Below are 25,044 nucleotides of genomic sequence, written 5' to 3' on the forward strand. Positions count from 1 at the left end.
CCAGCAGGACGGGCTAGAGACAGCAGCTGGGCCCGCCAGCCAGCAAGGAGGGCAGCAGCTGCTCTCACTCACATCTTGTTCCGCTTCTCGTCGTAGGACAGGATCTTGGTCACGTCCCAGTCCCCGGAGGTGATGGACTGGATGTTGTCATTGCTGCTGTTGGGCTGAAACACAGAGGAGGCATCGGGAGGGAGGTGCTGGGCCCCAGGCTCGGCTCTTCACCCTGACCGTCACCGTCTCCGCGAGGCCTGGCTGGAAGAGCCCTCCCGTCTGCCCTCCTGGGCCCTGTGTGCTGTGGGAGCTTCGGTGGCCCACTTCTGCCACATTGTGCTGGGTACCACCATGCCAGGTCCTCCCACCAGCCTCTCCTGAGAGGCAGCTTTGTGTGCTGCTGACACGTGTCTTACATCTGTGAACCCAGAGAGCAGAGCCGTCTCTCCACGGGCCATGGAGGCAGGAAGAGGGACTCTGCGGAAAGGGACAAGACCAGGCAAGAGAAAGGGGGGAGGAGGCCAGGTCGGTGGCACACACCAGTCATCCCAGTGGCTGTGAGGCTGAGGCAGGAGGATGGCAAGTTCGAGGCCAGCCTCAGCAACTTAGTGAGGCCCGAAACAACTTAGACCCTATCTCAAAATACGATATAAAAAGGGCTGGGGATGTGGCTCAGTGGTTAAGAGCTGCTGAGTTCAATCCCTGGTACCAAAACAAAACAAAACACCCCAAAACAAACAAAAAAAACCAGAGGGAAGGAGGGGCAGCAAGGCTTGGTCACTCTCTGTGGACAGGGCAGAGCTGTGTAGCTGACGATGGCACGTGACCCACCCAGAGTCACCCAGTGCCAAAGCACCATGGTGGCAACAATGGATCACCAGGGGAGAGGGGCGGGAGACGTTTCCATGGCGACTTGGGGGTGAGGTGTAGCTGGGCAGCTGTTTTGGGCTTCAGGAGCCATGACGGGCAGTTGCACAGACCAACTTAGGTGACAGGCCCAGGGCCAACACCCCAGGACACAGACACGGTAGCTGGGGGGACGAAGGCAGTTGTGAGGTCCAGGGGCTGCAGAGCTCCAAAGCGAACGGGCAGGGAGGACACGGGCACCTGGGCGGGGGGGACACCTGTTTCCTGCGGGAGGTCAAAGGGTCCCCAGGGAATGCAGAGGCCGGGGCTGAATGCACACGCCTAGAATTCCTCATCTCGTTGACAAGTCCCCAATGAGCAAACAGAGGGATTTGGGGCCACCGAATGAAGACCACAGAAGTAAATGGATGGAAAGAGCCTCCTCCAGTCACGGGGTCAAGTGGCTTGAAGCCCAGAGTGTGGGTGCCCGAGCCCCGTGGGAGACACGACGGCCACAAGGAGGTCCAGGCGCCTACTTGGCACCTGGCTCTGGGCCATGCTCCTTCCTGGAGTCCCTTCAGAGACCAACCTCACGGCTCCTATTCGCAGGACGTTTCCATTAGCTCCGGTCCCCATCAGCTGGAGTCACCCGCCCTGACCCTGAACAACTTTAGACGGCTCCCCAGATGGAGCCCACAGGCAGAGGACAGTTTGCGATCTGGCCTGCCCGCCTGCACCTTTGGTCTCAGGGCAGAGCTCCTAAGTTTCAGCCTCTCAGGGTCACCTCTGAGCAGGGGACGGTGTTTGCCGGGATGTACACTTTGGGGTTCAGATTCATTGTTTATTCATCTCTGAGGTCACAGCTCAGGGGTGCTCCCTCCCAAATCCTAGACTCCGGAGTCAGGTGTTTGACCAGGGTCCCCTCTGCCATGTGTCAGACTCTCACACTTGTGCCCTTGAGCATTAATGCAAAGGGCACAACTCTACCCGCTCTGCCCTGGGAAAGGGCAGCCTTCCGCCCCAGCCTCGGGAGCCCAGACCTGAGGGTCGCAGTCTGGGGTCCTGGGGGCCTTGGAAAGGGCCACTGGGTTTGGCCACCTGAGGTCAGTGCCCACAGCACACAGGGCTGTGGAAGCCAGCAGGATCTACCTGGGACGATGACACCGTGATGTGGTGGAACTTTCCTCGCCCCCCTTGTGGGATCGCTCTGACGAAGAAAAACTTGCGGCCGTCCTTGGAGAACACTGGCTCTTCATTCTGCAGAGGCAACGGACCAGATCAACCGGAGCGCCCTTCACATTGGAGAGGGCGAACTGGCACAGAACGCCCCTCAAGGTGCATTTTCTGGGTGATTTCTACAGAGAGGCCGTTGGAAAACAAGTGCCCGTGGCCTCTTCTTTCCTTGGGAATCATAAAGCCAAATCTGGGTTTTCTAGAAGAGGAACAATGGGGACCTAAGAGGCTGGAGCCCAGGCAGAGGCAGATAGAAAGGCAGTCCCGTTTCTAAAGCAGGGACCAAGAGACAGACAAACCCGTGCTCACGCCAAACGCACTGTGAACAGAACTGAGCTCTGGAAATGCTCCGTGCTGGGCCCCCTCACAGGGGCTGCTAACACCTGAGGGACCCTGGAGTTCTGCAGTGGTGTCTTCCTTGCACTGGGGGAACCCGGTTCTGAGCAATCACAACCTCACTTTGCCTTCTTTCCATCTTTAATTCTTTTCCCTAATAAAACCCACCTCATGTAGTACACGGTGGTGCACACCTGTAATCCCAGCCACTTGGGAGGTGGAGGCAGGAGGATTGTGAGTTCAAAGCCAACCTTAGCAACTTAGTGAGGCCCTAAGCAACTCAGTGAGACCCTGTCTCTAAAGAAAATATAAAAAGGGCCAGGGATGTGGCTCAGTGGATAAGAATTCTTGGGTTCAATCCCAGGTACCAAAAAATAAGAAAAGAAAAGAAATTCACCTCACAGTGAATAGCCCATCAAGAAGACAAGGAAGAAAAAAAAAAAAAAAGCAGCACAAATTCTACATATTCCAAAATGTAGGATGGAGGAAAGCGTGCCCAGGGCTTCTCTCTCCAGGGAAGTTGCAAGGCAGAAGCCCGTCAGCAAGTGAGCTGAAAAGAACTGAAGTGAACTGAAAGACTGTCATTTTATCCTGGAAACCACCCGCATTGCCGGGCTCCCCTGGGGCGGCTGCAGCTGGATCCAGACCAGAGGGGTGCATTTCGCTCCATCTCCACCCGGCCGGGTCCCCTGGCACTGAGCTGCCAGCTGCTCGGCCCCCAGCCAGCCCCAGCAGGGTGGCTGTCACTTTGATGGGTGAAAGGGGATCTTGCAACAGCAGCATCTCTGTCTCTCTGAGGCTCCCGTTTGAAAGTTTCCATCCACGAGCACCAATTAGTTGGCTACCATATACATTTTCCGATTCGAGGAGCTCTGTGCTGATGCAGGGATGAGAACAAATGGTAAATAAGCCCCAGCTGGCAAAGGAGAACTCATTTCCCCACAGTGAATGAACACAGGCAAGCGTGATACGCCAGAGAAATAAACTAACATGTGATTAAAATGACATTTAATCTTCATGAATATCTGCAATAAAATGAAACCTTTAATCTGCAAATATTGATCTTTCTATTTAGAGCTGGAAGTGTGGTATTTAAAAGGAAAGGGAATGGAAAGACCAGTCACTAATGTGGCTTTTTCCATGGGCTTTTGTTGGCCAACAGCAGGATGGACAGGCGGAATTCCCTGTTTTCTGGGGGCAATGTTTGTACTTTTGGCAGAGATTAAACGTGATATGGTTAATTCCGGCCAGGGGCATTGTTTATAAGGAGAAGGCCACATGCCGATGTGCTCTGCGCCCCGCGCCATGGAAACCCTCCGCGGCACACCAGCGAAGGCCCCCGCCCTGCCAGCTGCGCTCAACTCCCTTTCCCACGTGGTGAATGTGTTCTGGGTGACAAAGCACAGCGCTGCTTGACCAGGGGGTCTGGATTTGAATCCTGGTTCTGCCTCTCCTTTGATCTGGGGAAGCCTTCGTGGCCTCGGCTATGGCTCCTGGCTTCTGTGACTCCAGGGGGAACAGCCCACGAGGAACCAGCCGTCTGATTGGTGAGAGACTCTTTGCTGGGCTGTTTGGAGAATTTCTGCCAATTCTTTCCAAGGTTCATATACATCCAAACTCCCAGCCCACATCTTGACCATCACAAACTCAAAATCGGGTTAAGGAAATGGACCCACAGGACTGACTTCAACCACAACCACAGTCTCTGGGTCTGCACACAGATGCTGGTGGAGACCTCATGTGTGGAGAGGGGACTGTCCATTGCTTTGCGTATTCTTAGAGCCCAGGGAACTTGGTGGGTGTGCACTTTCACCTCTTCTTTTTGGCTCAGGGAGATATGCCCCATGTGGAATGTGCTGGACACTGGAAAGTAGATGGCTGAGAAGCACAGGAGATGAGGCTTGTAGAGATGGCCATGGTGGTGACTAAGAGCTGGCAGGCCGCGGTGGTTCACCCGTGCTGCTGCAACGGGGAACTGGGACCCTGCTTCATCCGAGAGGACGGGCGGTCTCAGGCCCGCAGGATTTCCTAGCCTCATCCTTCGGACACTGTCTGAGGCAAGCTTCAGTGTCCCATGGGAGATGATGGGTGGAGGGAGTGCGGCCTCACCATGGGTCTCCCTAGATTGTCCCCACAGGCCTCCGATATGTGCCCCTGAGATGAAGAGGCAGCAAGCAGCTCGGTAACAGTGGACGGCAGTCCATACTTAGTTCCTAAGTCACCCTCCAGGACACCGTGGTATTTGAAGGATGCAGAAACGTGACAGATTATCATTGCAAAGTAGGGTGCACAATTCCTTCAGAGAAGAAGGAAGGCAATGAGAAACTCTTTGCAGTTGGATTTCCCTGCTCACCAGGGAGCTGTGGCCTCCTCCCAGAGCCCCCGATGCATGGTTTAGTGTGCTCAGACATCACTGCTCCTTGCTACGGCCCTGGGTGGGAATGCACCCAACCCGCAGTGTGGGAGGAACTATGGACCTCTGGGCTGCCCCAGTCCAGCATCTGGGAGGAGTTTCTCCAACAGAACGCGAGGCTTTAAACTCAAGGCAGTTGCATATTTTAAAATATTGCATATTTTAAGCATTTGTTTATTATAATGTTAGCTCTTTGCTCATTAAATGCCTTAAAGTTTTGCCTTAAAACTTAAAACTTTAAAGCTTAAAATTTTAAAAGTGTTAAAGAGTAATTATTTTAATCTGTGCGACTCTAAGTGTTGTCTTGATTTGACTGGGATGGACCTGGTTTCTGAATCCCATTCAGGACGTCTGCCCTGTGCCTGGGTTGGTGTCCATGAGATACGCGGTCAATAAAATCAGACAAGTCCAGCTGGTGATCTTGGCTCCAAGGCCACTCTGCAGAACTGAGGAAAAGAGGAGCAGAGGACAGGTCCATGGTTGCTCTCCAGGCCCCCCTACCCGTCCAGGAGCGAATCCACAGGTCAGCCAGGAGGCTGGGCTCCCCAGGAGTGCTCTGGGGAGATGGACGGGGAAGCAGAGGTGGAAGCCTCTACTCTTCTTCCAACAGCATCTCCTGACCCCACAAATAACCACTGCTGGGCTCTCAGGAGCATGGCCCTTGCCTCCTTCTACTCAAACACATCTGCACGTGACCTGAGGTCATTCCACACTGCCTGCTCCTAGCTGCGGGCATCAGAAGGCTGGGGCAGCCTCTGGACGTGCTTTGGGAGCACGCTTGTTTCCACACTTTGGAATCTGTGCACATCTCATCTCCCCATCTAGATCGTCACCTCTGAGAGCTGATGTTCTCACATCTCAACAACTTATCGAGGTAAAACTCATACACCATCCAAAGACGTTTTCATAAAAGTGAACAGTTCAGCCACACTTAGTCCCTCCATGACACTGTGCAGCATAGCCAGACCTGAAAACACTGTTGTCACTATTAGATGTGAAAGCAACAAAGCCCACAATGGTGAGGCCTGGGGAAGGGAGTGAGAAAGAAGGCCGTGCACTGAGGGCCCTGCTCCTTGCCCTGCTTTTTTCCTGGGACCAAACAGACCCTGGGAGGAGCTGTCCGTCAAGCCTAGAAAGGCAGCCTCTGGGAAGAGCCAAAGCATCTATCCCCCCCTGAACAAATCCTTTTCCAGATTCCAACCACCAGCCCCAGGCCCTCCTTAGGCCTAGTCAGATAAATGCCAGAGACTGACTGCTGGTCCCAGACTCCCTCCCATTTTGCCCAGTGATATAGACCCCGAATTCCTGATGCCCAACTGACACGCTCATTAACTAAGTCACCTCTCAGAATAACCAACATAAGCCCAGCCTCCTCCTTTGTTCAGTGGCTCATTTTCCACCAGGAAAGTGGGTCTACAGACATCACCCCATTCCTGCATAAACTTCGCTCCTGACTAAGCAGCTGAGATGGTCCGGGAGGTTTTTGTCTGACCCAGTCTTCTCGTGCTGACGTCAGCCCAGGCAAAGCCGGCATTTGCCAAACTGTTAGTCCCCGCTTGCCCGGCACCTGGCCACCCCCAGCAGCTTTCTGTGTTGGGCAACTTCCTGATTCTAGGTATGTGGTGTGAATGGAGTCACCCACGGGTGGCCTTCTGTGTCCGGCTTCTTTCCCATTTCACAGCTGGAAGGTGGAAACCACCCGAGGGCCCACATTTTCTTCATCTCTTGATGGACAGACTGTTATCTGTATCTTGCCTGCCGTCAATAACGCGTGTGAATGGGGGAGCTCTGATCTCTCTTTGAGGTTGTGACCACGTGTCCCTGACCCTCGCCCGAGTGGGACTGCTGGATCACGTGGTTCCAGCTTAGTTGCTCGAGAGACTCCCCCTGTTTTCCCTGGGGACCTCGCTAACTTCCTCTCCTTGTCCCCATCCTCCTCACCCTCTCCGGCTCATGACAGTCGCCATTCCAGCGGACCCGAGGTGATCTTGAGATTTTAATTTGCTTTTCTCTGACCCTAATGACTGAGCATTTTTCACGTACCCGCTGGCCATCTGCGTGTCTCCCTTTGAGAAATGTGTGTTCGGGTGCTTGCCCATCGTTCCGGGGCGCTACCTGGCTTCTCACTATCGAGTTGTCTGGGATTCTTATGTGGGGAGATGAGCCCCTTGCCAGGCCTGCAGGCATTTCCCGGGTTCCGCAGGCCGTCTCTTCACTCGGTTGTCTCCTGGGCCATGCAGGGACTTTCAGCTGGACGTGATCCCACTTCTCCACTTAGCTCCATCGCCTCTTAGGTTTGTATCCAAGTAACCACAGCCCAGACCAATGGCCACGGAGCTTCCCCACGATCTCTGCTGGTAGTTGGATAGATGCAGGTCTTAGGTTTAAGTCTGTAATCCACTTGGAGGTCTTCTCCCCCTCCTCCCCTTCCCCCTCCCCCCCACAGGCCATTTTCTTTCTGCCATGGTATGCTGTGTGGTCACTATGGCTTCATGGTGTATTCTGAAGTCAGACAGTACGATCTCTCCAGTTTGTTCTTGTCACTCACGATCCCTTTGGCGATTTAGGATCTTCTGGGACTTCATGTGAATTTTAGGGTTTTTTTTTTCTATTTTTATGAAAACGCTCACTGATAGTTTTAATAATTGATTTATAAATACTTATTAAACATGATAATACATATAATGAATTTTTTAAAAAATGGTTCTTTCCAATCTGACTGACATTTCAAATGATGTAAGATAAACATCAAAACATCACTTTTGATACTGATATCAGGTGTTTGGTCCAGGTGGCATTCAAGAACTTTCAGTTGCTAAATCTTAGGGTTCCTGAGTTTTCCTCTCATTCTTGATAACTTCTCGGCTTGGACTTGGCACCCAAATTTGGACATAGGGAAACAAGAGTGATTCCACGGAACCATTTCTCTTTTGTATCAGAAACAAGATGTATTGAAAAGTAGTCGTGTCCATTTGTGAGGTTTCTGCCCTGTGATAATTAACAGAATCTGTGACTGATTGCTAATTCCTCAGTTAAAGAAGCACATAGCAGTCCGAGCGCCAGAATGTTCTTGGAGGGCTTCTTTTGAGAGTTGTATTGTCCAGCTTTAGTTATTTTTCATAAGTAGAATCTACTGTTTCAAGGAAAAGTGTGTCGGTACTATCCCACAATAATTCTCGAGAATTTTGAGACGATTTTTATTCCTTAGTTGGGATAAGAAGAAAGAAAACATCCAAAATTCTCCTACCTGCTCTTTCAAAGCAGGAACTTGGAATGAGACAAAGAGAACTGAAGAAAGAAAATAGTGGTTTTTATGGTTTGGATCTCAGCGTCCCTGCTGAACGCTGGGTCCCCACTGCAGCAGTGTTCAGAGGTGGACTCCGGAGGGGCGGCCGGATCAGGAGGGCTCTGGCCTCTGACCTCAGCAGAGGTGAATCCACTGGGGCACTCATGGCTCTAGGCTTGGGGGAGGGCGCTCTCTGCTTCCTGGGCACCAGGAGGCCAGCAGCTCTGCTCTACCACACGCTCCCAACGTGACGTGCAGCCTCACCGCAGGCCCAAAGCAGCGGACCCAGCGATCGTGGACTGTGAACTCTGAAACCTTGTAAGTTGATTTTCTCAGGAACTTTGCTATGAAAATGGGCACAGCAGTGCTGTGTGTTTCTTGTGTTAAGCTTATTTATTTTTAAAGTGTTGTCACAGGCTGATTTACCTAGGCTCTCCAATCCCTCCTGACTGACGTGTGTGTGACAGAGCCACAGCCCAGTCCTGTCTTCATGGAGGGCTCCCAGAGGCTGTTCTAAACGTACCTTTCTTCATCTGAGTGGGGGATGAAAAGATCCCAGGGAGCTTTGCGGAGGGGCCTGGTGAGTCTCAATGGCGTCCACTGTGGGTTAGAGATGGAGAAAGCCACCCCAAGGATAAACGGGACTCTCGACCATGTGGCTGCTGTCCTTTACCAGCTTAGGTCACACGGGCAGTGCGTACGGACTCGTCATTCTGAGTTCGCAGAAGGACAGCATCTGAGAGGAGGCCCCTCCAGTGCTCGGTCCCAAAGAGCAGCGATTTTCAGCTGCCTCCAGGGAACTCGGCTCTGCCGTCCTGCCCTGGGGGCTTTCAATGAGAAGGGCAAGAGCCTGCCTGCCCACCCGTCCCAGGACCCTGCACCCTTGTGCTCCTGGCTGGAAGCCCGTGGCCTGGACTGGAGGAGCGGTGGGAAGGGACGGAAGCGCCCAGCGGAGGGCCGGGGGGCGGGGGTGAGCACGCCTAGGGACGTTACCTGTCTGTGCAGCCAAGCTTCGCTTTCATCCTCGTGTTTCTGAAACGAAATAAGAGCATTAGAGAGGGTTTGTGTTGCTCGCCCTGCGTGAGCAACAGTGCAGAAAACAATGTGGCTGTCCTGTGCGGTGGCTGCGTGGCACAGGGCCACGCCGTGCGAGGCAGCCGCCCTCCTTGGTCTCCTGTTGAGGCTCAGCAGCAAACACTGTCCTTCAGCAAGAAGAGAGCCACTGTCCCTGCTGGCAAGTGCGATCCCTGCCAGGGAGGAATCCTGCGGAGGACGCAAACTTGTGCCACTTGGTGTCTCCACTGGCCAGGCCTGTGTCCCTCTGGTGGTCACTGCTGACCAGGCGTGTGCACACTTACAGGCAAACCTCAGGTGCTGCACACTTTAGGGTTCAGCTGTGTACATGTGAACACTCAAAATTTTAGTCCGAAGCTCTGAGGAGCAATCCTGGTGAGTCGAAACCCACTAAAAGTGGCTAAAACATATGAAAAAAGATCTCACAGAATTGCATAGAAAGATGCACAAATAAAAATAAAACCCCAAACACCAGGACGATGCTGTTGGGCACACAAGGTGCCATCCCAAAGCCCCAGGTGCTGGCACAGGCCTGCCCTTGGCTCCTTGGTGGCTACTTGTTCAGTCCAGGCATTGTGGGGCAGAAGGAGCGTCTCCCAGAGGCCCGGGCCTGTGTCCAGCCCTCCTCCTCCTCAGGCAAGCCCACCAGAACAAACCCGGAATCTCCAAATAAGAAAAGAGGCAAGGAAATCCCTGACCAACGGGAGGACGTTGACCTTAGAAGCAAGTCACAGGGTCAGCCCAGACCATCCCTGGGCTGCACCATGAAGCCCATCAATGGCCACTGGGTCCAGGGCTTCTGCTGGACCAAGCCTTTCCCTTCCAAATCGGGAAATAAGAGTTTCTGAACGGCCTGCCTGCGCATGTTGCCTGGTCTTCGGACTCAAGGCCGGGCGGCCTCCTGCCTTGGGCTAAGCCAGCACTGTGGCAGCAGTGCCTGAGGGGTCAGCTGCTGGGTGGGACGGGTGCTTTGCGGGTCTTTCTTCAGGTTCTAATCACATGCTGTCACCCAGGCTTTTAGCTACACTGCTGGTCTCTGGGGACTTGCACACTGGAGAAGAAGGAGCCTGGCTCTGAGTCCAGTGGAGGACAGGGCAGCAGAAAAGGGCACCCCAGGCTGAGCACTGCCGTGCCCCGGGCTCCTGCCTGAGACTGTTCCTTCACCCCTTGGAGCATCAGTTAGAAAGCGGGGCTCCTCCACAATTCAGTGGCACCGAAAAGGGATCAGGGTGCACAGGTGCAGCGCAGGGTCCCCGCAGCAGCCGGGTCCTAGTGATTCCCGGCTTGCGCAACAGTTCCCGAGTAGCCCACCAGGTGGCACCAGAGCCAGGGGCCGGCGGGCGCCAGAGCCCAGGCCGCCGCCTACCTTTGTGCACACCCCGGTGGTGGCGTCACACAGGGTCAGGATGGACACGTTCTGCGCGCGGTTCAGCCAGGTCACGGCCACCTTGGTGCTGGTCGCCCACTTCACCATGGTGATGTAGTACTCCCTGCAAACACGGAAACGCACAGTGAGCAGCCTTGTGGGAACACGCACCCACGGCAATCAGGAGCTGGTCACGCTGAGCCCTGGGTACACAGGCCAGTGAGCACAGCCTGTGGGTGACAGGAGGCTGCTGTAGTTCTGGAATGGCTTCATCGAGAATGCAGGAGGATATAAAACCGAGGGGGCAGCCAGGAATTCCGAGACAGCCACTGCCCGTACCACCCAGGGTAGGCACTGGGTTACCCCGGCCCTGAGGTCGCCTGCTGGCCCATGGTGTTCTGCTGACTTGAGCTTCATCCACAGTCCAAGGCAAAGGCACAACTCCAGGCAGCCAGAGGCAGTGGGGAGAAAGAGCCAGGCAGGGAAAGAGCCCAGAGGGGGGGTTCCTGGAGACACCAGGTCCCTGCTGATGAGGGTTCCTGGAGGCTCTGCCCTGCCCGCCTCTTCCTTGAAGGATTGAGTTAGCATTCTGTCACTAACTGGGGATGCTGGCCCATGGCTCTTGCTTCAGACGGGCTTGGTTACATGCCTGATTTTGCCCAAACCTGAAAATAATGCTGAGCTGTGCCACCCTAAATTAGTGGGAGGGGATTTGGAGCTTATGGTGAGTAATTCTTTCACCCAGAGCCCTCCAAAAGAGTGTGACCCCTCTCCCCAGTTTTATATTTAAGAAGAAGAAAATGTCAGGAAAAGAAGTGCCCCAAATGAACATCCTCAGGTGAATGCCGAGAATGTTCTAGAAGCCAGCTAAGACCGCTCAGTCGCCTACCCCGACCGTATCTATAATGAGAGCTACTGTTTAGAACCATTACTTTGTGGTCTTACAAGATCTTTTATCACTGAAGGCTGTGTGCTTTCACCAGGAACTCCAGGCAAACAGGAGGTGGCCTCATTGACTGAATAGTAACTTTCAACAGAAAGGACTAAATGGCCAGGCGCTTTTTGCCAAGCCTTGGTTAACCAGGAAGTCAAAGTGCTGAGAGTCTCACATTGCCCAAATCTGCCTGCTAATCAAAGTTTTCAAGAACGGCCTAAACCCAGGGTAGGTGACAATCAGGGCCGGGTTGTGGCTCAGAGGTTGCGTGCTCGCCGAGCAAGCATGAGGCCCTGGCTTGATCCTCAGCACTGCATAAAAGGTATTGTGTCCACCTACGACTAAAACATGAATTTTAAAAAAGAGTGTTGGGGTCGGCTACCATTTAAAAAAAGAATATGTGACAATCAGGACAGGACAGTCTCCAGGCAGAAGGCGTGTGACCCTGGTGGTCCCCTGGCGTGGGGCCAGGAGGGGCCCTGGACCTGCCCATGGCCACGCTGGGAATTGACAGAGGACACAGTGGTGAGGAACACCCCAGATACATGCACAGAGAGCCAGCGCTTGCACATAACCCACTGCACGTGACTTTCAGACCCCTCGGTTCATGATTTTCACAATGCAGCCAGTTCTGTTCACGCCACTGCTCCCCGTAAACGGGCTGGCATTTACGGGGGTCTGTGGCCTCCCTCCGTCCTCTGCCCTGGCTCCTGCTCTGAAAGGCAATGTGTCCTTTGGGTCACATTCCCCCAAATCTCTGTCGGTCGGTTCCACTGCCCCAGGGCTGGACGAGTGCTTATAATGATGGAATTTGGTGATCTCTCTGAATATCTGTAGGCATAAGAGTTTTATTTCACTTTGATCCTTAAAAATATTTCAAGCTCTGAACCCCAGGCCTTGCTTCACATGGAACAAGTTTTATCTTTAGCAATGGTCACAGCTGGTCTTCAAGTCTACATGGAATAGAGGTTGACACCTTAAAGGGCCTGGGGGACAACAGACAGCGAATGACTAGCCTGGGAGCTGCCTCCCCGTCCAGGAGTCTGCACCCAGTCGCCTGTGAAGCCCCATGGACACCTGTGTTCACTCTGCCAGCACACATTGCATCTGCGTGAAATCAGGAAGGAAAAGGAAGAGTTCCTGGAGTGATGGATTGTCCACATGACCTTCAGGGACAGCGCTGTTTTTATTTCCGTTCATTGGAAACATTCATCCTGTGTCTCCTTCTGTTATTTAAGGTGGTGTTCTGCACAAGCCACCGTCACAGAGGTCAAATAAGACTGTTATTATCAACTTCTCTATTTCCTAATTTGGCATATGAAACATTACAAACTGAAGTACACAGGCACTTCCTTTTGGTAGTGAAGTCCTTAGTCATGCTTCCGGAACAAGTCATCAAGAAACGTGCCGTGGGGTCTCGGCTGCTGCTGGGTTCCTGTGGCAGCGACAGCTCCCTAGCTGTTGTAGGATTCACGCTTGAGGTTCTTGGTCAAACACCCAGGCAGTGCAAGCCTCCTGAGCGGAGTTAGGCGAGGTGAGGAACGCCCTGGAGAGGTCACCTGCAGAGTGGCAGCCATACCATTTCTCCGAATGTTGTGGAAACACCTCCTATTAAATAGGGTACTGCCTCCTCTTGTGTTTTTACTTTTCTAGTTGGAAGGATGAGGCATGTTGAGCAGAGGGAAAAAGCAACCGTACTAAGAATTACAACAGTTAAAGGTGGTTCCAGCCTCCTGGTTCCCAGGGAGACTTGGCTGGTATGGAGACCTTCTAACTGACGTGTGACCTTGGCTGGTGTGGAGACCTCCTGGCTGGGGTGTGACCTTGGCTGGTGAGGAGACCTCCTAACTGATGTGTGACCTTCGCTGGTGTGGAGACCTCCAGGCTGACATGTGACCTTGGCTGGTGTGGAGACCTCCAGGCTGACATGTGACCTTGGCTGGTGAGGAGACCTCCAGGCTGGGGCGTGACCTTGGCTGGTGAGGAGACCTCCTGGCTGGGGTGTGACCTTGGCTGATATGGAGACCTCCAGACTGGGGTGTAACCTTGGCTGGTGAGGAGACCTCCTGGCTGGGGTGTGACCTTGGCTGGTGTGGAGACCTCCAGGCTGGGGTGTGACCTTGGCTGGTGTGGAGACCTCCAGGCTGGGGTGTGACCTTGGCTGGTGTGGAGACCTCCAGGCTAGGGTGTGACCTTGGCTGATATGGAGACCTCCAGACTGGGGTGTGACCTTGGCTGGTGAGGAGACCTCCAGGCTGGGGTGTGACCTTGGTTGGTGTGGAGACCTCCAGGCTGGGGTGTGACCTTGGCTGGTGTGGAGACCTCCAGGCTGGGGTGTGACCTTGGCTGGTGTGGAGACCTCCAGGCTAGGGTGTGACCTTGGCTGATATGGAGACCTCCAGGCTGGGGTGTGACCTTGGCTGGTGTGGAGACCTCCAGGCTGGGGTGTGACCTTGCTGGTGAGGAGACCTCCTGGCTGGGGTGTGACCTTGGCTGGTGTGGAGACCTCCAGGCTGGGGTGTGACCTTGCTGGTGAGGAGACCTCCTGGCTGGGGTGTGACCTTGGCTGGTGTGGAGACCTCCTAACTGACGTGTGACCTTGGCTGGTGAGGAGACCTCCTGGCTGGGGTGTGACCTTGGCTGGTGAGGAGAGCTCCAGGCTGGGGTGTGACCTTGGCTGGTGAGGAGAGCTCCAGGCTGGGGTGTGACCTTGGCTGGTGAGGAGACCTCCTAACTGACGTGTGACCTTGGCTGGTGAGGAGACCTCCTGGCTGGGGTGTGACCTTGACTGGTGAGGAGAGCTCCAGGCTGGGGTGTGACCTTGGCTGGTGAGGAGACCTCCTGGCTGGGGTGTGACCTTGGCTGGTGAGGAGACCTCCTGGCTGGGGTGTGACCTTGGCTGGTGTGGAGACCTCCTGGCTGGGGTGTGACCTTGGCTGGTGAGGAGACCTCCAGGCTGGGGTGTGACCTTGGCTGGTGTGGAGACCTCCTGGCTGGAGTGTGACCTTGGCTGGTGTGGAGGCTTCCTGGCTGGGGTGGGGGTCACTGGCCCCAGGTCCCAGGAAGCTTTGGATCCACAACAATTTTATGTGGAACTCCAATGCTCACTTTCTTCATTCATGTAACGTGAATTTTAAAATAAACTTGTGGCACTCTAGAGAGTTTTATGGTGATGAAATATGAGACATATTTTGAAACCCTGAGACAATAAAGATCAAGAGAGTCTATAATGATCATGGAGTGAGAGTTCTTTAAACGGGAGCTCTTCAGTTAGCACTCTGCCGCCCACAGAAAGTGTGGGTGGGGAATGGGGGCTGCAGGCATCTGCCCAGCCTCCACCCACCACCCACTGCCCATCGGAACACCTGGGACCCTTAGCCTGCCCTGCCCCGGTGCTTTACCTTGATCTCATCAGGTGTGTAGACATCTCATCTCAGACCCACGCACCCTGACTCTAAGAACTGCACCCTGTGATCCCACTCAGTGCCGAGTAAGTTCTGGTTATTTTTTAAAGAAACCCAAGTGAAGTTGCAGTGAGCAAGCATGACCACCAGGCCCCTTCAAAGGAGGTCCAGCAGCACTTTGGTGATGCGGCTGGCTCTGCGGCTCCCAGGGTGACCTGCAGGGAAGGCCCGCTCCTGCTGTGAGGTTGGCAACAGTGGACAGGTGTCCTCCTTGTGCTCTGAATGTGGCCCTTGCTGCTTAGCCACCTCAGCTGATTTGTAAAATGGACAGGTTCTTCCTCTTCCTCTCTCCCTGCTCCTCCCTAATCTCAGGGAACAGGGTCACCTTCCTTCCCCTCCTAGGCAGTTATCCCCTTGAGTACTCGCACCCAGCACAGGAAAGAAGCAATCCAGGCTCAGACGGCACCAGATCTCAGCAATGACTGTCTCCCGACTAGCGAGTGAACCACAGCTCCAACAGAGAGCACGTAATGTGGCCTTCGAGTCACCTCTTCAAAAGCACCTGTTCCTTCTGAAGGGCAGAGTCACAGCCTCTGGGACGGGAGTCCCCTGTGCTTCTCCTGTGCTAACAAAACAATAAACTTTCTTTTTCTTTGTTCTAAACTGTGTCCTCGTGATTGGATTGGTAGCAGGGACAAGACCTGAGCTTTCGGAAACGACAGTACCGGCTAACAGAAAGGAAAACCAAAGTGCCCCTGCTTAATGAAGCCTCTCCCGGCAGAAGGCCCTGAGAGTAAGAAGCTCTCCAGTGCCTGACGCACGCTGCACGTGGCTCCCTTTCCAAGCTGTCGGCACAGTCACAGACAGAAGGAACGGAGCTGGCTGTGACCACGAGGCTGGGGCGACTTGTACCTCAGGGCCACGTCAGGTGCACACCCTGTGAACTCTGGAGGGTTCCAGCGTGCAGTGGGGCTGGCTGGCAAATCCAAGATGGCTTCTACCCAGCTCGCGTTACTGTGGCCACAAAGACAACAGGGCATCATGGGAAGTCACGATGCCACTGAAGAGTAGCGCTGAGGCTCTCACGGAGCACAGAGAAGCCAGGCCCCAGCTGCCTGCCCAGGTGTGCTCCCCAGGCACACCACCATCCCCCCTGGTCCCAACTGTCCCTCTAAAGTGCTGGGCAGCCTGACGACACAACAGGTTACAGCACAACAGTCCACGTAGGAATTTAATATTATAAAAGACGTCACTCCAAGTCACTGGGAAAAGAAGACTTCTACAGTAAACGGGGCCAGAGAAATGGCTTAAATATCAAGTAGATAAAGAGCGAGAGTATGTCTGTAGGAAGATCCCAAAGCCAGGTTCTCCAGCGGCCCACGGTGGTGACCGTGGTCAGCACTTGCCATGCTGCCGTCGCTTTGAGATAAGAGGCAGGCTGCTGAAAGCACACGGGGGATTCCAACTCCAGTGGTGGAAGAACACACCCTCTTCTCTTCACTCCGGAGACCTCGCTGCAGTGACAATGAGGGAACGAAGCAGGCTCAGACCCACAGGAAGGGGCAGACCGGCAGGACACCTGCCAGGCAGAAGACGGTCCCAGAGAGCCAGGGCTGCCTCGCCGGAGGGGGCTGGGGCTGGATGGGCCTGTGCAGCCGAGGCCCCAGGGAGGCTGGGAGACGTGGAGCTGCAGGAAATGTGGTGGAAGTGGGAGGGTCCCAAGTCTGTGGGCACAGGGGCGATGAAGGCAAGCCAGACTCACACTTAGATAGGCTGTTCCGGAACGCTCTCAAGAACGCTCTCAGAAAGGAAAAGAAGGACCGAGTGGGGGCCAGCATCAGGTTCAGCAGCAGCGACCCCGAGGCCGAGCCAGCGGAGCCGCACCCCTGAGTGATGGTGACTCCAGCCCCGATTCTACACACAGCTAAACTTCAAACACAAACGAGGAAAAGGAGACAATTTTATATTTGAGAATCCCAGAGTTTGCTCCCCAGGCTCCTTTCTTGGGCAAGAATCTGGAGGTTGCTCCAGATAAAAGTGGGGTGTGTTAGGCAAGAAGGGGACAGGAGGCCCCTGAGCAGCCCTCCAGCCTGGCAGGGAGGGACCGGGATGGCCCTGGCGCAGCTGGGAGAGAGCAGCCCCGCAGCAGGCCCGGGCACAGGAGCGGGCTGGGGAAGGAGCCTGAGGGTACCCGGCAGAACCTGGGGGAAGCGACTATGGCAGAATCCAATGTTCACACAGCACACGAGCAAGCAAAGACCAGGAAGGGTAGAAAGCAGAACAAAGAGTAACAACCACCGCACTCCGCAGCTCTCCCGTGGAGAGCGATCACTGAGCTACGGTGACCGAGGCTGCTGAGGGACTTAGTCTTCCAGGATCTGCCTCAGAGAACCAAGGAAGGCTCAGGTGTGGCTACGGGGCAGAGTGTAGGCCGCCAGCAACCACGCGGTCTAAGGAGACCGAGGACACAGGGGCGGGGCAGGCACAGGAGGGGGCCGAGGGAAAGGGAGTGGATACACTCCTGTGAATCTGGGAGTTAGGAATTCCCACCTGTAGTCAATGTAATCTAAAGAAACCTGTGAGGATATTATTTTGGTTAATAAAGGTAGCCAACGGACAGGAAAGCACGCAAGTCCATGGAGAAGGGGCCGTAGGCGGAGAAGCAAATGTGTCAGATTCTTTTCCATCACACGAAAAAGACAATAAAATCCATAGACTAATCAACAGAGTGAACTAGGCCTACAATCTGGTGACATGATGGGAACTAGCCTGGAAGCCACGGGGAGCTGAAAGTCACCTCGCTCGGCGGTCGCGGGGAGGAAGGCCAGGGAAGAGACAGGTTTTCACTGCGACCGTCTCATATAACTTTATCTTTGAGCACTATCGTGCGCTACTCTGGTAAAAAGGAGAAGTAAGATTAAAACTAAAGAAAAATCAACAGTGGCAAAATAAACGCATGGAGCCGCGGAGGAGCACAGCAGCCACCTGGACGGCAGCCTTGCTGGCATCTGGCAGCAGCGTCCGTCCTCATTGGACCCGGGCTGGGCGGAGGAGGAACGTGACAGCCACGTGGCAGCGGAGGGCGCCCCACAGCCCGCCTCCCCTCCTTCTCCCGCCGCACCTGCTCAGGACGTGGTAAGGAGGGGCCAGGTGCTCCTGCAGCGTGTGACCCACTTGCTCTCACTGTGCGTCCTGCAAGGAGGCGATGGGCAGAAGGCCCTCTCCACCGCCCGCATCTCCTGGCCCAGGGCTGCAGCCATTGAAGGCAGCGTGGCCCCTGTCGTCGCCGCGTCAGGGAGGTGGCCCGCCCAGAGAGCAGAACCGCGGTGGGACTGACAGCCTGCGGCAGAATCAGCCGAGGCCCGCTGACTGATCCAAGCCCCGCAGTTCTCACAGGGTGGCTGGCGGCAGCCCTGGGGAGGTGTTAGAAGCCGTCTTTGGTCTCAGCGCTGACCTGCGAATCCGAACTCGGCCGGGGTCAGCAGTTGGTTCAACAGGGTTCCTCCGGAGTCCGTCTGAGGACCACTGAGTTGGGAGGAGGCACACACTGCAAGCAGGAGCTGGAGGCCGCTGCCACACGCCTCTTCCGCCAGGCCTCTGCTTCTGTCCTGCCGGTCCTGAGCCTCATCTGGATGAAGGCCATCAGGTAGGCAGGGGTGCTCCCCAGCACAGGGTCACCTGCAGCGGTACCGGAGAGGTGAACGCAGGATGCGGAGAAGACTGAACTGGTTATGGAAAGAACTCCACAGTGTCAGGATGGAGTCCACGTGGAGATGAACACCCAGGGACTCCGACAGCCACAGAACGGGGATGAAGACGTCCCCATGATCACTGAGACTGCATCTTAAAGAGGAGGTGGTGCCGAGCGCCATATGAGCAGGAAGAAATGGTTCCTGGAAGCAGTGCTGCTGATCTGGTCTGCCTCCTAAGGCACTGCTGGCGCTCAGGGACATGCTGACTCCTTCAGAGAGCACTACCTCGGGCTCCGTGCGGGGTCCACCGGTTCTGCCTTGGCCATGCTGGCTGGCAGGCGCGGGTTGCAGGGGACCTCGGGATGGAAGGAGACAGCAGAGTGCCATTCCTGTCGGCCCAGGGTGGGTGGCTCTGCTGAAGGACGTGCCCTGCCCTGCGCCCGCCCGGGAGGAGCACAGCGTGGCTGGGGTGGCAGAACCCCCCTGGACCACATCAGAGGTGCGAGCAGTCTGTGAATGTTTCATTAGTCCATTTGTTGGTGGTGGAATATTAACAGAGTGCCGTCCCTCACAGGGGAGAGCGTGCCACGTCGCTCTGGTGGTCCAAGCTCTGGCGGAGGTCCTGATGGGGCTGTGGCAGAGAGGGCAGGGGAGAAAGGCCTGTTTACCTAGCGGCACCAGGAGCTGCAGTTAACTTGGCACTTGTCTAAGCAACGTCTGTCCCTTGGATCAAACTCGGAAAACCTCGTGACAGAAATGTTTAAAGAAGGACGAGCTTGAACAGAGGGCACTAGAGCCAACTGCGAAGCCTGGCCCACCTGGCTGCCCAGGAGCCACGCCCGCAGGAAGCAGCGGAGGACTCCGGGCCGCAGGTGCAGGTTCTGTGATTTCACTTTCAACCTAAGGACAGACCGGGAGCGGACCCAGCTTCCTTCTCCTTCCAACTTAGGGGCTGGGTTAGCTGCCAGGGTGAGGGAGGAGGTGTGGGCAGTGCACGGGAACACATCTGAGGGACTGTGGAGTCCTTACTCGGCAACTCTGGGGCTTGCCCAGAAGGATCCTTGGGAGAGGATCTCATGCCCCTGCTCCAGAGCTCCGCCTGGCTTTGATTCTAGTTTCCACTCCTCATCTTCCAACATTCTCCTCCTGCCTGTCCACCTGCCGACTGGCCGCTGGGGCATTCCTTGTTCCCACTCTGAACACATCTTTGACGGTGGATCTCAACAGAGTTCCCACTCTGTTCTGTGGCTGCCAAGTGTCCTCATGTGCCGCGGGCAACCCTCTGCCAGGTCTGTTTCAAACTAGGCAAGCTGCTCCCACGGGCCACCTCCCCCGCTTGTCCAGCCTCCCTTGGGGAGGCTGCTGCCCTCCGCTTGCTCTGGCTTGCCCTCTCTGTCTGATGTTGTGTTGCCTGCAGGTTTCTGAGGTTGGAGTGTTCTCCATTTACAAAAGGGGGTCTTTCTTTTCGATTAAAGTCTCTACCTGTCTAAATCCAGATCTGCCAGGAGTCCATGTGTCCACACAGTAGGGTGCTGTCCTCCCAGGTAAAGGACTGGCACTGGCTTCTGTCCTGAGGCACTCTAGCAGCTGATGTGCCCGGCAGCAGGCCGGGCCCTTGCCCTTGAGTGCAACCGGGGTCAGTGCCTGCTTCTCCCATCTTCGGGACTCCTGCGAGCATGCCCACAGGCAGTGGGCCCACTGATCGGCAGGCGGGTGTTGGTTGGCCCTCTGGCAGGAGGAGGCAGGGTGGGTGGGTCGTGGGGATTGGCTACCCCCAGCCCAGGAGACACTGTGTTGCAGCCGCCCTGACTTGTGGATCAGGTCCTGGTCAGGAGGCAGAGACTCATTCAAAAGCCCAGAAGTAACCATGGGGATATTCAGGCCCCAGGCACACCACTGACCCAATTGTGGCATCTGTGTCTCTGGGGCAAGGACACATCCTAAGCCCCCATTGGCAGCACTGAGTGGAACACTGGGCACAGACCAGGCACTTGGAAAACTTCTCTCGCCATGAGAATTCCAGGGGGCAGCTGGGAGCCGGGGAAGTGCTCCCAGGGGCTCCTGAGAGCCGCACAGGAGTTCAAGTGGACAGAGGATAAATAATGGCTACGGCCAGGACACTGGGTTTAGAAACCGGGATTGCAGGCGTGGCGCTGGGATGAACCAGGGTGACTCTGTGCCGTCGGCTGCCCTGTGGGCCTCCCTCTACTCCTTGGGACATTGTGGAGCCTGGGAAGCGAAGCCATTAGAGAGGGTCGCACCACGCCACGCCCACCTGTGGGTGGCAGAGCGCGCCCAGATGCCACCAGATGCATGCACTGAATTTCTCGCTGAGGCCTGGGGAGGAAGCTGAGCTGCCTCTTACACCCTCGGAGTTCACCCTCAGCCGGCTCATGGCCCTGACTCGGGCATGGGAAACCTGGTCTGGTGGGTCCCTGACGGCTCCAGACATCAAGCCTGTTCTGAGGCTGAAAGAGTGCATGGGCCACCAGAGGTGCCTGATTTTGAGGCTGGGGTAGGCAGAACACTGTGCTCCACCACAGGCCTGCAGGTGGCTCCTTTCCCACGAGGCACCTGCAGCTCCTTCAGAACGAACAGCTGCCCTCTCACACACTGGCTGGGACAAAGTCAAGCACCTGTCTCCGTTTCCTCACGGGGAACTTCTTATCCAGGTGCTGTGGTTGGGATCGGAAGCACCTCCTCGCACACTCATGTGGAAGGCTGGTCCCCAAGGCAGCAATGCCCAGAGCTCGGGCAAGTGGCTGACCCTGAGGCTCTGACCTCAGAAGTGGATGACCCATTGACGGGTTCATGACTGAAAGAGTTACTGGAGGTGGTGGGAAGGGCAGGAGGCAGGACTTCGTTGCGGGAGAGGGTCCTGGGGCGTGCCCAGCCCCTCCCCTTCTCTCTCCCTGCACCCCTCATCTGTCCGGAGCTCAGCAGCTTTCCTCTGCCGTGGACTGAAACCTCGGAAACTGTGAGGCAGAATAACACTCTCCTCCTCCGGGTTTCTTCCTTAGGTATTCAGTCACAGTGAAGAAAAGCTGACTAACACACCAGACATCTGAGATGGATCTCCAGACACTCTGAAGTGCTGGGGATTCTTATAAAAGAGAGTGTAGAATCCCACGACCAGCAGCAACTCTATGAATTTCCATCAACAGAATAAAGACCTCTCGTTCCGAAGCCTGGAGCTTCTGCGTTGCTCAAGTCTCTCCCAATAGTTCCCACCCTAGTGAATAACGAGTCCTGCTCTGATCTGACACTATGAACACAGGCGTATCAGCCAGTGCTCTCTAGAGGAGCAGAATCAACAGGAAGTGTGATTAGAAAGGGGGATTTATTAGATTGGCTTACACAACCAGAAGCTGGCTAGTCCACCATGGCCGTCTGCAGCTGGAGAGCTGGAAGAACCAGCAGCTGCGCAGTCCAAGAGGCAGAAGCCCCAGAACAAGAGGGATCAACAGTGCCACCCTAGTCCAAGACCAAGGCTTCTGGAAACTCCCTGGAGAATCACAGGCAGAGTCCATTTTTGGAGAGTGAAGAAGCAAGAGTCAGATATCCTCAGATGATCGAAGCAGCGATCAGGAACCCGTTTAAGAAGAGCTGAGCTTGCATCGGCATCTGCTTCCTTGTTCTTCCAACTTTTATTCTACCCAAGCCACCCTCCTATTGGGTGGTGCTGCTCACACTTAGGGAGGGGAGGGGCTCCACTTCAGTTCACTGTCCCACATGCCAGTCATTCCTAGACACACACTAATTGACATACCCAAGCCTCTCAATCATTGGCATCTCTTAATCCAATCAAGTTGACAATTCAAATTAACCATTACACACAGGGCTGTCTGGCTGAGCTGATCTCCTTGAATTGATCTTCCCCAAGATGAGCTCATTTGAATACTTAGGAAGCAAGATTCTTATTCTAATCCACGAGGTAGAAATGAGATGGAGTCCCTCTGAGGGCAACAGAGTGTTTGTGCCATTGCATTTTATATCCAGATGCTTTCAAAGAAATTGGGGAATCCAGTTCAGATAAAACCATTTATCTACTCAGAGATGTTGAGATAAAGACAAGAGAGAGACAAGAAGGGTGCTAGGGTGGGACGGCAGATTCAGGGATGGAAGCAGGGTCTGTCTTTAACGTGGAAACAAGACCGTCCTTCCACTGCAGAGGACCACTGTGCTGGGCAGGGCTCGGCACCCAGAGTCCATCCCAGTGGAGGAAGCAGGCGGGGCGGCGTTGCCAGCCAGCACCCTCCATCGGCTTCACGCCAGCTGGGAGATTGGGACAGAGGGACACGTGCAAACGTGGCAGCTCTGAACAGTGGTGAGCAGCAGCTTAGTGCCAAGGCTCTCTGTTCAGTCCCTGTTCTACCAGTCAGGTCAACCCCTGAAGCCCAATTGCCTTGTGGGTAGAACAGGACTTTAAACTTTAGGCAGTAGGACTTGCTCATGTCAGGGCAAGAGGCAGAGGGATCCTCAGGATGGAAAGTAGCAGAGACCAGGTGAGGGGGTTGGTGATGGTGGAGGTGACAGTGATGGTGAGGATGGGAGTGGTGACGGTGAAGGTGATGGTGGAGGTGATGATGTGGTAGAGGTGATGGAGGTGGTGGTAATGGTGGAGGTGATGATGTGATGGAGGTGGTGGTGATGGTGGAGGTGATGATGTGGTAGAGGTGGTGGAGGTGGTGGTGATGGTGGAGGTGATATGGTGAAGGTGGTGGTGATGATGGTGATGGTGGAGGTGATAGTGATGGTGGGGATGGGAGTGGTGATGGTGAAGGTGATGGTGGAGGTGGTAGAGGTGGTGAAGGTGGTGGTGATGGTGGAGGTGATGGTGGAGGTGGTAGAGGTGGTGGAGGTGGTGGTGATGGTGGAGGTGATAGTGGTGGGGGTGGTGGAGCTGGTGGTGATGGTGGAGTGATGATGTGGTGGAAGTGGTGGTGATGGTGGAGGTGATGATGTGGTGGAGGTGGTGGTGATGATGGAGGTGATGATGATAATGTGGTGGAGGTGGTGGTGATGGTGGAGGTGATGATGTGGTGGAGGTGGTGGTGATGGTGGTGATGGTGGAGGTGATGATGTGGTAGAAGCGGTGGTGATGGTGGAGGTGATAGTGGAGTAGGAGGTGGTGATAATAGTGATGACAGAGGTGGTGATATGGTGGAGGTGGGGGTGATTACGATGATGGAGGTGATGTGGTGAAGATGGTGATAGTGGAGGTGGTGGCAAGGACAGGGATGGTGGACATGATGTGGTGGAGGTGGAGATGGTGGGGGGTGTGGTAGTGGCAGAGGTGATAATGGTAGAGGCAGTGAGGATGGTGATGGTGGAGGTGGTGATGGTGGAGGTAGGGGTGTGGCAGAGCTGGTACTGGGAGAACTGATGGTAGAGAGGAGGTGGAAACAGTGACCGTGATGGTGAGACAGAGGTGGTGGAAGTGGAGGTGGTGCTAGGGTTCATGGTGATGTGGGGGTGGTGCTGGTGGAGGTGGCTCAGACCCTTAGGAACGTGGACTCTATTACCCTGTGGTATTTCTATTGCCCCATGATCTTGACTTCCTTCCCAAATTCTTAGTAAGAATTTGTCAACATGTGTTTTACATAAATTGGGAAGAAAAACAGTTGTTTCACATCGAGGTCGGTGTGGCCGTGTCATGGGCACTGCGTGGAGGAGGAGCCTGGGGTCTGAGAAGACCACAGGAACGCAGCTGCCTTAAGCACATGAGCAGCCCGGCACCAAGGCACAGTTAGACGCCAAGCACTGGACGTTCGTGCATGGGTGTTTAAGGTCATTACCCAGCTGGGGAAAGGGAGGGAGCAGAGGCTACACCTCTGGCTGCCCTCCGGGTCAGTACGAGTCAACACCTGTTGCTGCAGCACATCTTGATTCAACACCCGGCTCAAGGACTCCAGAAAGGCCCGAGGAACCAGCAAAACAACCGCTTCCGTTTCACGTGGGCTCACGGAAGCCGGCGGTGGTGGTGGCTTGCCCGGTTCCCTCTGCCCCCGGAGAGGCCGCGCTTACGCTTCCTGGACAGGTTGGGGCTCCTCCCAGCCCCACCAGGCGTCCTGGGCTGCCTCGCCTGCTGGGGCTCTCTCAGCGCACTGGGGTCACTGGGCTTAGTTCTCTAATACCCACCTTCTCCAAGATGAGGTCCACTTGTGCCCAGGCCCCTGTGGCCCCCACGAGGACAGCCCAGGGCTTCCACTCACTGCCGCGGTGGGTGCATTCCCGCCACGTGTGGCCCGCCATACTTCTTTGTGGCTGGTGGCCGAGAGCTGTCGCAGTTCTCTGGACTGAGCTCCCCGTGCAGAGGCCACCAAATCCTTACCCAAGTGCCTAAAACAGCATGTGGCACATAGAGACATGAGTGTGTGACAGGCAGAGGGCTGCCCAAGCCCTGGCCCGATTTCTACAGCGTCCAGGGAGTCAGGCCGGGCCGCTCGCAGGCAGACCGCCGCACCGT

General features: G+C 55.2%; 1 protein-coding gene across 6 annotated transcripts in view; it reads right to left on the bottom strand.

Moving 5' to 3' along the window:
- Dpp6 (dipeptidyl peptidase like 6) overlaps positions 1 to 25,044 on the bottom strand; it is an 872,193-nt gene that overhangs the window by 78,522 nt on the left and 768,627 nt on the right. For all 6 annotated transcript variants that reach the window (XM_047560556.1, XM_047560558.1, XM_047560555.1 and 3 more), the window contains exons 11-14: positions 10,546 to 10,669; positions 9,099 to 9,137; positions 1,987 to 2,094; positions 73 to 164 (exon numbers count right to left, since the gene is read on the bottom strand). In XM_047560556.1, coding sequence (XP_047416512.1) covers positions 73 to 164; positions 1,987 to 2,094; positions 9,099 to 9,137; positions 10,546 to 10,669 — 363 coding nt within the window. The remainder of the gene's footprint in view (positions 1 to 72; positions 165 to 1,986; positions 2,095 to 9,098; positions 9,138 to 10,545; positions 10,670 to 25,044) is intronic.

This window comes from Sciurus carolinensis, chromosome 8 (genome assembly GCF_902686445.1).
Source record: "Sciurus carolinensis chromosome 8, mSciCar1.2, whole genome shotgun sequence".
NCBI lineage: Eukaryota > Metazoa > Chordata > Mammalia > Rodentia > Sciuridae > Sciurus > Sciurus carolinensis.